The 14515-nt window shown below is 56.6% G+C and overlaps 1 protein-coding gene across 1 annotated transcript; it reads left to right on the top strand.

Moving 5' to 3' along the window:
- The first annotated feature begins 2244 nt into the window (after positions 1-2244).
- On the top strand, positions 2245-14260 carry NPTX2 (neuronal pentraxin 2). Its single transcript, XM_014856035.3, has 5 exons — positions 2245-2856; positions 4470-4686; positions 9745-9989; positions 11691-11870; positions 12812-14260. The coding sequence occupies exons 1-5, from the start codon at positions 2434-2436 to the stop codon at positions 13037-13039; spliced, it is 1293 nt and encodes a 430-aa protein (XP_014711521.2). The 5' UTR covers positions 2245-2433; the 3' UTR covers positions 13040-14260.
- The last annotated feature ends 255 nt before the right edge of the window (positions 14261-14515 follow it).

Consider the following 14515-nt stretch of genomic DNA (forward strand, 5'->3'; position numbering starts at 1 on the left):
TCCCTTTATTTTATACACAAGGAAACTGATGTCCAGAGAGGAGAAATGACTTGCCCCAAACGGCTTAGCTAGTGACAGAGTTGGTATTAGGACGCAGCCCCTCATTTTTAAGCCAGCAGACTTTCCACTGCACCAGGATGGCAAAATAAAACTCTAAACAGCATATACTCTGTTAGCTAAGCCCTCTAATTAGACTGTCTCCAAAGAAAATCACATCTTAAACGCCTGGGTTTTTCCATCTGGGCTTTGACAATTTCACGGATCACCTCCCATATTGGAAATATCTTGAGAAATTTAAGAGTAATTATTTTGGGATACACACTCTGCTACTTTTATGTCTTCTTGTACACTGCTTTCTTTGTTCAGGAGGAAATTAGAATTCTGGATATACACTCGATTTTATTTAATTATTAAAGCAACAAGCCTCTATTTCAAATAGTTTCAAATAAGAATTTATCAGTCTGGGTCAAGAAAGGATATATGGAACAATATTGGCTAGACTACTCCACTGTCACATCCAATTAAGATCCATCTAGGTCCATGAGTAAAAAACCATCAAACCTACAAGTGAAAGTTGCAAAGTCAAACCCTTATCTGGATAATTCTGAACATGTCTGGATTTGGTACTTTATGGAATCACCTAAAATGTAACATTTTCTAAGCACTTTGCAACTCTGTTACCTTCTTTAGGGTAATCTGTGTCTAGGTGGGCTCCTTTGAACTTCTGGAGTTTTCAAGGAGCTGAAGTAAAGGATGTAGGAGGAATGAGCCCATCCAAGGTCCTCTTTACAACATGAAACTGATACCTCCCAGTGATGCAGACCAACAGACATTAGCCCATTACCTACCCTACCCCATCCCCCACCCCATACCTTTTCTACTGATTTCTTACCTGAACCATCATAACTTTCACTGTCCTCTGCTTTGGCTGTTGTGTAGATCAGATTTCCTGTCTCTAGTGTTTACCCACGAAGAGATTTTTCATGAAAAGAACTTTTCTTGTAATTTAGCAACACTGTCCTTGAAAACCCCACAACTATTTACATAACAGAAGCTATTGTTTGAAGTGCAAAGCAGGTCAAAATTTGGTTTCTGGAGATTAATCACTGCCGTCTATTTTATATTATCATAATAATTTCATTTATTTTGATACAATTTGTTTCCAGAAGCGGCCTCAGCTTCTGCGAACAAGTGACAAATCCATTTGTTTCTGGTATAATGGATAATGTGATTAATGACCTTGCAACAGGATTTCTTAAAAACAGAGAGAAAAAAAATAAAGATTTCCATTTATAATGTGCAGTAAACCGGCTCAGTCTGTAGCTGTGCACCAAAGTCTCTCCCAACTTGTTTGTAAACCACAGACGAGACGTGGAAACAAATCTGCTCCTGCCTTTGGGGGTTTCTGTCTATAGCTGGTATCTCCAAGAATCTGAGTACAGCGGGCTCAAACTGGGAAAGTGGACATCGCGGCCACCCCATTGACAAGCGTGGGGCGCTGTTTTACCACGTGGCCCCATCGCGATGACTGCGATCGGGTGAACCCCAGCAGGCCCAGGTCTTGCTGAGTAAGGCCACCACCTGCTGGGCTGTCGCCGGACCGCACGGGAATCTCTGCGAGCGGCCTCGTGACCCTGGCCCCACTCCACGCCACGCCCTCGGAGGCCATGTGCGCGCGAGGGTGTGCGGGCGTCCTCTGGTTGCCATCAGCTCTGGCGCCCGTTTCTGGTCCCCACGGCCCCGAGACTTCTTTCCAAGGCAGCGGGTGGGAGTCGGGACGCGGACGTGGACGCGGAGGGCATCCTGGAGGCGGCCGTCGCGCAGGTCCTTCCCGCCCTCAGGGTGCGGCGGCCGCGGCCTAACCAGGCGGCCCACACCGGCCGCGGGGGACTCGCGACGGCCGCCGCGGGCTCGAGTCCCGCCTGGGGCTTCTCCTTGCTTTCCTTCCTTATGCAGTGGGGTCTCCCGCGACGCCCGCGTCCTCGCTGGGCCCGAGGGGCGCCTGGACACGCCAGCTGAGGCTCCTGAAGGCACCCGGGGCGCTTTGTGCCGCAGCACCCCCTTTGTAGGGGCCCCGGGCCCCGCGCTCGCGCCCCCGGCTCCGGCCCACGCGCCCGCCCGCCAGCCGGCCGCGCCAGGAGAGGCGCCCCCGCCCCGCCCCCCGCGCTGACGCACGCCCGGCCGGGCCAATCAGAGCCCGCGGCGCCGCGCCCCACGCGCCGGCCCCCCCCTCCCCCCAGCTTAAGAAAGGGCGCGCGGGCCGAGCCCGGCCAGAGCGCCGCGCCGGGCGGAGAGTGCTGGCTGCGCGAAGGGGCGGCTCCGAGGGGGTCCCGCTGCCGCTGCCTTCGAGTGACGCGCTCGGCAGCAGCCCGCCGCGCGCCCCGACGGCGCCCGCCCGCCCGCCGATGCTGGAGTGAGCGCGACGGCGACGGGATGCTGGCGCTGCTGGCCGCCGGCGTGGCGCTCGCCGTGGCCGCCGGGGCCCAGGACGGCCTCTCGCCCGGCAGCCGCTTCGTGTGCACGGCGCTGCCCCCGGAGGCGGCGCGCGCCGGCTGCCCGCTGCCCGCGATGCCCATGCAGGGCGGCGCGCTGAGCCCCGAGGAGGAGCTGCGGGCCGCGGTGCTGCAGCTGCGCGAGACCGTCGTGCAGCAGAAGGAGACGCTGGGCGCGCAGCGCGAGGCCATCCGCGAGCTCACGGGCAAGCTGGCGCGCTGCGAGGGGCTGGCGGGCGGCAAGGCGCCGGGCCGGGCCGCGGGCAAGGACACGATGGGCGACCTGCCGCGGGACCCCAGCCACGTCGTGGAGCAGCTCAGCCGCTCGCTGCAGACCCTCAAGGACCGCCTGGAGAGCCTCGAGGTAGCGGGGCGCGGGGGTCCTGGGGGAGGGGGGACGTCCCCGAGGCGCGGGGCAGAGGAGGGGCGCGTGGTCCTACCCGCGAGGATGTGCGGGACACGGCCGCCCGGGCCCGCTCGGACGCGGGGCGAGCCGGGTTTGGGGTCAGGGGTTTCTCGCTCCTGCTCGGAAACTTACTTGCGTGGTTCGCACCCCCGCCCCCTTCTGGAAGGAAAGGGTTCAATTCCCCGCGCGCCGGGACTGCCCACTGTGCGGCCCTTCGCTTCCCGAGGTCCCGGCCAGCGCCATGGGACAGCCTGTCCTCTCTTCTTGCAAATCTCCGAGTCTCCCCGAGCCGGACGCGCTCCCCGAGGCTGTGCCCAGTGACGTGAGGCTGGCTGCCGCGTGAGGTCAGCTGCCCCGGGCGTCCGATGTTGCCTTTTATAAATCTGGTCCGGCTGGACCTGAGCTGGGATGCCCGGGGGTCTCGGCGGGGGGCGAGCGCGGGCGGGTCCCCGGCCGCACCAGAACGCACCTCGGAGGAAACCTTGTTAACGTCAAAGTCGCTCTGCCCCTCGAATTGCGCGGTTCTAAGGTGCCCTTCCCGATTGCTTTAGGGGAAGGGACCTCATGCCGTTCTCTTGCAAGGTGTGTGTAGTTTGGAACTTTACGAGAGAAATCTCCCTGTAATTTCCATCTTTACTTTCCACTCTATTTAAGAAGTGTGGACGTTTCTGTTACACGTTTGCCAAAATACTTATTAGCAAAACTGGGTTTCAATTACAGGTAGTAATTATTGCAAAATTATTTGAGGATTTCCTGTGGCATGATGGCTAAATACAGTATTTCCAGCATCTGTCTATCCCGTGATTCATTCTGATTAAAAACAGCTAACATTTCTGCAACACTAAATATGCACCAGGCATATTATCTAATTTTAACCCCTGCGACAATCCTGGGAGGCAGATCCTATTAACTGCATTTGCCAATTTGGAACATAGAGGGGCAAATAGCTGGCCAAGGACCGTGGCTGGGTAGCTACAGGCTGCCTCGAGAGCCACATGATGGTAGAGAAGTAAAAGATAAAGAAAGTGAGGATTTAGAAACAGCATTTAAAAGCAAAGATTCCTGGAATTCAGAATGGCCATGTTTTAGAGTTCTTATTTTCCAGTAACATCTCTGCGAGCATAGTTATTTACCTTTGTGCCATACTGAAACTTGGGGGCTGTTGTCGTTTCTAGATGAAAACTCATTAGTTTTGAATCACATTTGATTAACTCTTTTTTTTTTTTAAATTCTAGCTGTGTTTTGGTCTTTACCCGAGAATGATGGATGTTGGTTAAAATTTTGACTTTTTAGCAAGAGGAGAAAAACAGCTTTCTGAGAGGGGAAAATGAGATTCATAAGTTTCACATATGGCAGCAAAGTAATTCTTGTCTGACTTCGAAATCCTTTCCACACAAAAAAGAAAAAAAAGCATCAGTGAAATGCTCCCCTTCGTGCCACTGGCACGATTTAATTCTCTGCTTTTGGAAGCGTCTCCCTGTGTGGTGGGGTCGTGAGGGCTGCATTTGACAGTTTCTTGTTAACTGGGCTTAATATTTTGTCCTCTGTGTCCCCTCCCCCTGGGCCGAAAGCACCAGCTCCGAGTGAACGTATCGAACGCCGCGCTGCCCAGCGACTTCCGAGAGATGCTCCAGCGGCGGCTCGCCGAGCTGGAGAGGCAGCTGCTGCACAAGGTGGCCGAGCTGGAGGACGAGAAGTCCCTGCTCCACAATGAGACCTCGGCTCACCGCCAGAAGACGGAGAGTGCCCTGAACGCCCTCCTGCAGAGGGTGACGGAGCTGGAGCGCGGTGAGTGCTTCCTTGTTTCTCTGTCGCCCTCTGGCTGATGTCCCTCCGGGCCCCCCCACCCAGCTGTCTTGGCTCTTTCTTGGCTGTGGTGCAGGGGGAGCTGGGCTCAGAGCAAGGGGGGAGCAGACAGAGATGGGGCAGCCCCCGGCTGTCTTGCCCGATTACAGATGAGGGTGCTTGGGCCCTTGAGGGAGTGGTCACTTCCAGACACCCTCCTGCTGACTCTTGCACGCAGCTCTGCTCCCAGGTTCACTGGTCGGGGGCTCTGCGGCTGCTCTTCCGTCACCTCTGAACCTACCTGTCCTGGAGGCAGAAGGCCACCTGATCCTCTCCCATTCTGGCAGCAGTCCACGCCTCCCTTCCCTGTCTCTCCGAGAAACTGTTGCTTTTGCAACCCTGCATCATCTCCCATGGTGCCCAGAGGGTGAGAGCTGCTCCCCCGCAGTCAGGCTGGCTTAGCAGACGTGGGCACGTTGCCGGAGACACTCGGCGGAGACTGAAGGGGCCGGCTGCTGCTGGGAGGGGCCTGGTTTTCATCACTTATAGTCAGGCTGGGATGTCAGCACGTGATGGGGGCGCTACATGGAGGTGGGTTGAGCAAATAAGAAGGGAGCCTTGATGATGGTCATCTCAGGAGTTAGCCCCACGCCCCGGCCCCGCTGGCATTATCCACGGAAAAGCCAGTGCTCTCGGGACCAGCTGGGACAAATCACCTAGTCCCCGACCTCCTGCCACTTGGGCGTTTCTGTTCCCTTCTCGGCTGGTCCTTGCAGCAGCTTCCGTGTATCGTTCTCTCCTCTGCTCACCCTTTGGTGGGTAAGTTTCTCCCACAGGAGACAGGAAGGGAGGGGTCTCGAGGGCCCTAGGTCATTCAGATTGCATTTTCAACCCCCAAGCTGCCGGTGGACTGGGGGGTGAAGTTTTAGGTTTGCTGGTGGTGATATGGGATTATAAGCTTTTCAGTTGCACTAATCTGACAAAGGCGGTTTTCCGTTACTTAATTCCATGAATTGATAGGAGAACGTCCAGATACCCTTTTCGTGACATTGGCTCAGGAGGGCCAGGTGGGGTAGACCAAGGGATGGTGTTTCCGGTCCGTATTACGGCAGCGTCCCAGGAGGCACAGGTCTGCTTCCTCCCTTTCCTGTTCTCTTCCTCCCAAAAACTCATTCCTTTCTTCCTTACCCTTCTCAGAAAAGGGTGGGTGTGGCTTACCTGTTAGACTCGAGATTCTTGGGTTTCTGAAAAAGTGTCCTCTGTCCCACCTGCATTCCCGGGGGACCTCAGGAAACTCGTTTGGTCTCGAGGGGCTTCCCCAAAGGCAGAGCAGCTGCAACGTTGGCCTTTCTCGCAGGACAGGAGAGGAAGGCAGTGTGGGATCCGAGGGCAGGGCGGCTTGCCTTTCCATGCCCCAGCCTCACCCCCAGTGGAACCTGGGGACAGGCAGGGCTGTGAAACAGGTTCACTGTGATTAGTCAGTGTCTCAAAGGGGGTGGGGGCAGCTGTAGAATGAGAGGAGGGCTCTGCCAGAGACCTCCGTGGCTGTACCCCTCATTTGGCATGGTGGCCAAGTTGCTACAAGGAGGTGGGTCGATAAAAGCCTGCTGAGTTAGGGCATGGAGCAGTGCCAGCGGTGTGCTGAGCACGTCACCCCTGTGAGGTAGGACTTCTGTTATACCCATTTCTTTTTTTTTTTTAAAGATTTTTTTTATTTTTTCCTTTTTCTCCCCAAAGCCCCCCGGTACATAGTTGTGTATTCTTCGTTGTGGGTTCTTCTAGTTGTGGCATGTGGGACGCTGCCTCAGCATGGTCTGATGAGCAGTGCCATGTCCGCGCCCAGGATTCGAACTAACGAAACACTGGGCCGCCAGCAGCGGAGCGCGCGAACTTAACCACTCGGCCACAGGGCCAGCCCCTGTTATACCCATTTCACAGAGGAGAGCAATGCTCGGAGGCTCGTGGCCAGAGGTGTGTCATTTGGAGAGAGGTGGCCGAGGTGGGGCCTGGGCCACCAGCTGGTGAGCAGCAATAGTCCTGTAATCCCGCCCCTCCCATCTCTGTTCTGACTCCAGGCGGCTTTTTGTGGGTGTCGCTTGGCTCCCTCTAAGGTCCTTCATCATAGCTGTGGCCACCCAGGAGCTGCCACTTTGTGACTGTACCTCCCATCTCTAGCCTGATTCTGGCACCACGCTCTTGATGTGCAGGTTCCATGGAAAGCCCTCGGAGCTCACGTGGAGGTCAGCCCCACAGGGCAAGGCCCCCAGCTGGCCATTCTTGCACATCCCCCAGGACCTGGCACCGAGGAGCAGCTAAGCTGTTAACGGTCTGCTGCCTTTTGACCACCATGAGAACTCTAGAATCTTCTGTGCGCTCCACCCGGTTGTGGAATGAGTCTTTGAGGAAAGTGGTCATTGGCTGACCGATTGTCTTCTGGTCAGTTCTGAGTTGATATGCGTCCTGTTTGTGAGAAGCATAAAGGGCAATGTGAACTCCCAGCCCCCAAATGTACCATGAGTGGAAAACACACTCTGTTCCTAGAAGCATCCAGCCGAGCCCAGAGGACACGTATGTCAGCCACACACCATGGGGGACTCTGGGGGACTCTGGCCTTCGGTTCATCCTCCTCTGCTCATTAAGTGCCTGTTCTGGGCCAGACGCTGGGCTGTGAGTTCCACATTCTGTGTCTTCCGTAAGCCCTGCAACAACCCTGTGAGGTAGGGTTTAGTTATAGAGGAGAGGCTGAGTCAGAGAGCTAAGGGACACCTGCATGCACGTGGCCAGCAGATCGCAGAGCTGGGGTTGAAGTTGGTGGTGGCCCCAGAGGACCAGAGTCGTGCAGGCTGCAGCCTGGAATAGCCTGTGGGCTCCGGCCCTGCTGGACAGGAGGCTCCCCGGAGCCCAGTGGTGAGAGGCCAACCCTGCACGCGGATGCTCCTGCTGCCTGGGGCCCAAGGATGCTCATCCTCTTTGCTGTGAGACATGCCCATCTGCAGGGACCTCCTGACTGCAGGCCCGGCCCAGCTCGGAGCTGAAGAAAACGTTGCCACTGAGGAGATTGAACCCGTCTCTCTTTGGCCCCAGCTGCCCCCTCCTCAGCTTGTCTGCCTCCTGCAGCCTCTGATTTATTGGTCAGGCCTTTTAATTCCTTAATTGGTTTTAACTAAGTTTCCTCTGAACCTCCAAGCTGTTTTATATAAATAGAGGGCACCAGCTTCAGGGGATGGGCCCCCCCTCCTCTGGTCCTCACCTCTCCCAGCTCTAATTAAACCTATCTGTTGTCACCCAGCTAACAGTATTACCAACACGCGGAGCCTTATTAAATCAGCCACATGCCCACCTGCAAGGAGAGAAGCCATTTCTCTTTATTAGTAATCGTGCCCTCCTGAAGAACCTGCTCATTTGCAGATTAAATACGAGTGGCGACATGTAGTGGAGAGAGGGACTTCCAGTGCCTGCTCTGTCATTCACTAGCTGTGTGGCCTGGGGGAAGTCACCTCACTTCTCTGAGCCTCGGCACTCTGTGCAAGCTGCAAAATCGGGGAGCTGCGGCTTTTTGGTTCTCTCGGTTTTGCTCCAGCCTAACGTGGGGTCATTCCCAGAATACACCGTGTCCTGGGCACCGCCCGCAACCAGCTCTTCCCAGCCCCCCCCCCCCCCCAGCGCCCTGCAGCTCCACAGCCTGTGTTGAGGGTGCCCTGCCTTGGGAGGTGAGGATGGACCGGCAAGACTGCGCCATGGCAGATAGGAGGAGATCCTGCTGTGTGTGCAGCCCAGATTCTAGTGTTTCTGTGCTTCCTGTTCCAGAGAGGCCAAGAGGGTGATGCTTTCGTTGCAGAACGTCTTCCTCAGATTGGCATGAACCGTGGCTTCCCTCTCGGATTATTTACTATGACAGAAGAGGAGTTTGGGGGATCGAGATGGAGAAAGGCCCAGCCGTTTGGTTCCTGTTCTGCAGAAGGGGCGAAACAGGGACGGAGTTAGTCCGGTGGTGACGAAACAGGGACGGAGTTAGTCCGGTGGTGACACAGGCAGTTGGGCTGCGTTGGTTCCGGGTCTGGAGAGCCTGTCTTCACCACAGTGGAGACCATCTGGCCCTCGTGGGTGCTTAATAAATATTTGTTGAGTGAGTCAAGGGTGTTTAGGCTCCTTCCCCGGCAGCGTCTGGGCCCCGAATAAGAGGGCAGCTTTTGCCGTGACAGCTCATGGAATCGGGTCGTGCCGGGCAGACTTTGAATCTGGGATGACCACATAGGGGCCCTGCCTTCTGTGTGTGTTTATTTTCATTGTTGTTGTTAATTTTGAGCTTAAATCAAAACCGTATTGAAAATTACTTAGACTCGTTTAGGAGTACCAATCGTTTTCAAAGATTCTGGAAGTGCCGTTTACGTGGGGACAGCCATGGTGATCCTTACCAGTGCCAGGCAGGCCCCAAAGGGTCAAGGCTCTGGGCGGATGTGTTAGCCTCAGTGGGGAGGGACCCCCCCCCTGCAATTCTCTGCCACCCACTGGTCCAGAACTTCAGGAAAAGGTCAATAAACACGATCCTCTTTTGTGGAGGACACGGCAGATCGTGAGCGAAGTAGTTCATGTCAGGGCTGTCCCCCAAAGGCCACTTCTGAGTTAAGCTGCAGTGTCAAGACGCGGGTGCCTGACTCCTTGACCACAGCCGTGGTGATTCGTTGCTGTGAGAAGAGACACGGGCTTCTTGGCTTGTCAAGCTTCTCTTGAGTTCCTGGGGCCCTGTGCAACCTCCGGCCTCCAAGCCCAGTGGGTCCCTGACCCCACCCTTCCTGATGGAACCGAGGGGGCCAAGATCTCAAGGAACAGCGGAAATCACATCCAGCCTGCCCCTGCCCTCTTCCTCAAGCTTTCAAGGGCCAGGATGCTCTTGTTTACTGCTGGGGTTTCGGGTCTTTGAACGGTGGCTGGCTGGTAGCTGGTGCACCACTGCTGGAGAGCGACTTGGGGGCAGTCCAGGTGAGCTGTCACTCTGGGCCCCCCTGGAGAGGGGGAGCCGGTGGGCTAACACGCTGCTGGCCTCTCTCCCACCCCCGCCAGGCAACAGTGCGTTCAAGACCCCTGATGCATTCAAAGTGTCTCTCCCTCTCCGCACTAACTACCTGTACGGCAAGATCAAGAAGACGCTGCCCGAACTGTTCGCATTCACCGTCTGCCTGTGGCTGCGCTCCAGCGCCTCGCCAGGCATCGGCACCCCGTTCTCTTACGCGGTGCCCGGACAGGCCAACGAGATCGTGCTGATCGAGTGGGGCAACAACCCCATCGAGCTGCTCATCAACGACAAGGTGAGGCCTGCTCGGACAGCCACCCTGCCCTGTCATGGCGGCGACAGAGAAAGATGGGGAGGTTGCAGGGGGTCCAACAGCTGGCTCCTAGTCACTGCAAAGTGACTCGGTCCCACTCCCAGGGGCCACGGGGAGGCAGCTGCAGCTTGTGGAGATTGAAGTTGTGAGTCTGGCCAAGAAGCAGCTGAGGGTCCGGGCACGGGGGTGGTGGAAGGAGCAGAATGAGCTGGGGTCTCTGCATGCCAGCCTGAATTGTCATTGGCCCTTAGGCCAGGCAGTGAGGGCCGCACCCATTAGGGTAGGGTGTGTGTATGTGTGTCTGTGTTTGTGTATCTGTCTCCTCTCTCTCTGAGTGTATGCTACTTCTCATCAGCATATCTTTTGGGAGGAGTTTATTGGGATACAATTTATGTACAGTAAACTGTACACTTTTTAGCCTACGGTTTGGCCAGTTTGACAAATGCATGTAGTTGTGTAACCATCACAATTAAAATATAGGACAGTTTCATCCCCCCCCCCAAATTTGCCCCCACCTTCATAGTCAACGGCTGCCCCGGCTCCAGCCCATGGCAACCACCGATTTGTTCCCTTTCCAGAGTAAATGTCCCTTTTTTGTAGACGAGCTGGTTTCGACCTTCAGGAGCGTGGTCTCCTGGAGAGATCGGCTCTGGGCGGCCGTGGGATCCTCCAGGGGCCCCACGGGAACTTTCATTCTCAAGTCAGACACGACCCGGCCAGAAGCGCCACCTCACATCCTCCTTGAAGGCTGCCCGAGCCCCTCCGTGTGTCTTCACGAGCGGCCCTGGGTGGGGTGGGTGTAAGTGGGAAACGCTGTGGAATCTGAATCTGCCTGCCGGGCTCCTCCCAGCAGTGGCCACGTCCCTGAGCTGGGGATTAATTGTTCTAAATAATGCCCTTGGACATGGACACAGCAGGGCAAGGGCCTTGTTTTCCTCTCTGGTTAGACGTCTGTAAACAACCAATTCCTGGGAGGGAGCGCCCAGTTGCCAGGACACCAGCAGTAACAACAGGAGGTTGGCAGTCAGCTGCACCGAGGGCCCCCAGGACCGTTGGTGCACGGGCGTGGGAGCCCCCCAGGATGGCTAGTACACGGGCGCCGGTCTGAAACGCCCTCCCTCCGGTTCTCTGTGCACCCCCACACACACTCCCACTTAACTTTAGGTGTTTGGTCCTCTGCACGGGAGGACATGCACACACATGGATCCCCGAGGGCCGCAATGGCAGCTGGGCCCTTGCTTGCAGAATAGAGACACTGGGGTGACTGTTTTGCAAAGTTGGCCCGACAGAGGTCTGACTTCTCTTCGTGTGCTCCAGCCTGGGGCGCTCAGGGCCGGCTTGGGAAGGGCTGTCCCTCACACCTACTTGGTCTGCACGGTGTCCTGGAGCCCCAGCCGAGCTGGGTGCAAGGTGTCCAGTTGAGAACCTGGGGTCAGGGGCTTGTACCCAGACTGCCCCTTTCCTCTTGAGCATCTGTGTCGTACACATGGCATCTCCCCCCACCAGCCCCGAGGGACTCTCTGAGGGGGGCGGGGCCAGGCATGTTACCTGCGGAGCAGAGAAGGGGAGACCAGGAGGGACCCCCTGTGATAGGAGCACCTGTGGATCCCGGGGCCTCCAGTCCCCCGATCAGACATCTGGGAAGCCCGCAGGGGTTTCTCACCTGCACGTTGCCTCCCACAGGTCGCACAGCTGCCCCTGTTTGTCAGTGACGGCAAGTGGCACCACATCTGTGTCACCTGGACGACGCGGGATGGCATGTGGGAGGCTTTCCAGGATGGGGAGAAGCTCGGCACCGGGGAGAACCTGGCCCCTTGGCACCCCATCAAGCCGGGGGGTGTGCTCATCCTCGGGCAGGAGCAGGTGGGTGTAGGCGGGGTGCAAGACGAGAGTGTGCTGGCCAGCCAAGTGGCACAAGGCCACCCCCTCAGCCTCTGCCCAGCTGTCTGTCTGCTGAACCTGACCACCGTCGCATGGTGGCCAGCCCAGATCATGCTGTCTTGTGGGCTGAGGCGGGGTCGGGGACATGGCCTGCACTTCCTGGCAGGGACCAGGTTGGTGTGGTGGGTTCAGACAGATTCCAGAATGGAGTCCAGTCTGTCACAAGTGATCAGGGGTGTCCCTGGGGTCATGGGGTCATGTACGACCCCAAGTCGTCTCTCCCGCTCGGCACGGTATTGACTCAGGATGCTGGGGGCTGGTATGGCGTCTTCCAGTTGCTGCTGGCTCAGGGTCTCCACTGGGATCCCCAGGCAAGGAGCTCTTTAGGAATGCCTCGGGGGGGGGGGGGGAACATGGGGAGGAAAGAGCGAGACCTTGGAGGCCGCCCTCAGGAAACTGGCCATCTGGGAGAGAGGAAATGCAGGCTGGCTGGCTGCTCCGGGGCAGATGAGTGCTGACGGTTCAGTCTGTGTTTGAGGGAGTAGGCACCCGGTTCTCGGAGTTCCTCCCTGGCCCTCTCACTTCCGTATTACTTCTCCCCTGGGAGGGGGCTAGTCTTCACTCTGGGACCTTGGGCAGTGTCTCCCGACGTAGCCCAGTTTCCCCTGTGTAAAATGGGATGGTTTGAGTGAAGCCATCTCCCCCGGGCCTGACGTGCCCTGGAGCCCCAGAACCTGCTGGAATCAGTGGTCAGGAAGTGCGGTCAGAGTTGAGGGGAGTCAGGAAAACGCGCCCCGGCACCAGCCTCCCCACCCACCTCCCTCCTGAGCTGGCCCCCTTTCCCCGAAGCCGTTCACACGCCCGGAGAATTTGCTGACATGCTTTTGAACCTGCACTGATGCGGTTCTGTCCCCTTTTCCCAGGACACCGTTGGGGGCAGGTTTGATGCCACACAGGCGTTTGTGGGGGAGCTCAGCCAGTTCAACATATGGGACCGCGTCCTTCGTGCGCAAGAAATCGTCAACATCGCCAACTGCTCCACAAACATGCCGGGCAACATCATCCCCTGGGTGGACAACAACGTTGACGTGTTTGGGGGGGCTTCCAAGTGGCCCGTGGAGACCTGTGAGGAGCGTCTCCTTGACTTGTAGCCGCCTTCTCTGTCCTGGAGGCCGGGGTCGAGCTGTTCCTGTTGGAAGCGCAGGGCCCCTTACTCCCAGTTAAACTGTGGAAACCTCCTGCTAGAACGGGCTTCGGCCCCAAAGCCCGTTCCCTGGGCATCTCTGAGACTGAGGCTCCCTCCGTGGCAGCATTTGTCACCGGCTTATTTGTTCCTTACCAAGATTTTGTTGTGTTTTTGGGGGGAAGAAGCCCTGAGCCACAGGTGGACCAAGATCTGAATTCCTGCCGTGGGGGCCTTATAGTCCTTGAGGCCCTGTTCGGAACCCCTGTAAATGCTAGTGCACCCCAGCCCTGCCTGCCCTCTCGGCTCCTTGGTGTTTCATGTGCGCCTTCTGTCCGTCCCCTTTAAAGGCTGTGCAGCCATCCCTCTGGAGTGGCCGTGTCCCTTGTGTGTTGAGTACATCCTGCTGTCCACTGAGCACACAGCAGAGCTGCCCCCACCCCTCCCTGCAGAAGGACCCTTCTCTTGGTGTTCTCTATGCTGTGAATCTTTCCGTCTGAAGAACTCTTGAGCTTGAGGAGGGGGGCAGGCTGCCCAGACCATGCCCCGCCTTCTCCAAGGTGGAGGGGGCGTCCGTGGCCCCGGAGAGGGGACTGAGGGGGGCATTCAGAATGGAGAAGGGCCATGGCAGCTGTCCTTCCCCCTCTGTCCTCTCTCCCTGAGACCGATGCTTTGGCAGAATCGTCACTGGGGGCAGCTTCGAAAGGCCCCTTCTCTCCACTGGTGCCAAAAGTTCATTTGCAGGTTTCACAGCCATTCGGTCTGGTTTGGGAGATTTCTTTTTCCCAACAGAAAAGAGCAGCCATTAGCATCCTCCCGTGTTTGATGTCTCGCCCCACTGTGAGGAACGTGCTAGTTTTAATTCCTGTTGATTCCTGTAAGCATTTGACTGTCTCAAGTATTTCCCCCAGAACTCTTTCAGGAAATGGATGTCATTTGGCTGATATCTGCTCGGTGACTCCAGGCTGCTTAATCTGTTGGACAGAGGTAGTCATTTATTTTAAAGATAAAGTGATGAAGTGGGGAAATTTATAAAACTAAATATTATATATTTTATTTTTCATACATGTTCGAAGTGCAAATCTGTGGAAATTGCATTTGTAGACGAAGTTGACATGCCCATCCTCACATTGTGTGCTACAGGAACTCTTCTGATGATGGAATTTTGATTAAAGTGCACTGGAAGATGCCCCGGTGTCTGTTTCCTCCATGTCAGGGGAACAATTAAACAGTGATTTCCAAATCATACAGCCGGGAAAGGGCGGGGCTGGGATCGAAGCTGGCCTGTGGCTCTGAAGGCCCTGCCCCTCCCACTGCCCCCTCCCACCGACCCGTGCCTTCTGGTCTTCGGCTCTGAGGGCCTAGTGCCACTGTGTCCCCCCAGAGCCACCTCTGTGTGCCCACCTGGCCCAGGCAGGTGTGTTGATAGTCTCTCCATCGCTAC

This window comes from Equus asinus, chromosome 14 (assembly GCF_041296235.1).
Source record: "Equus asinus isolate D_3611 breed Donkey chromosome 14, EquAss-T2T_v2, whole genome shotgun sequence".
Taxonomy (NCBI): domain Eukaryota; kingdom Metazoa; phylum Chordata; class Mammalia; order Perissodactyla; family Equidae; genus Equus; species Equus asinus.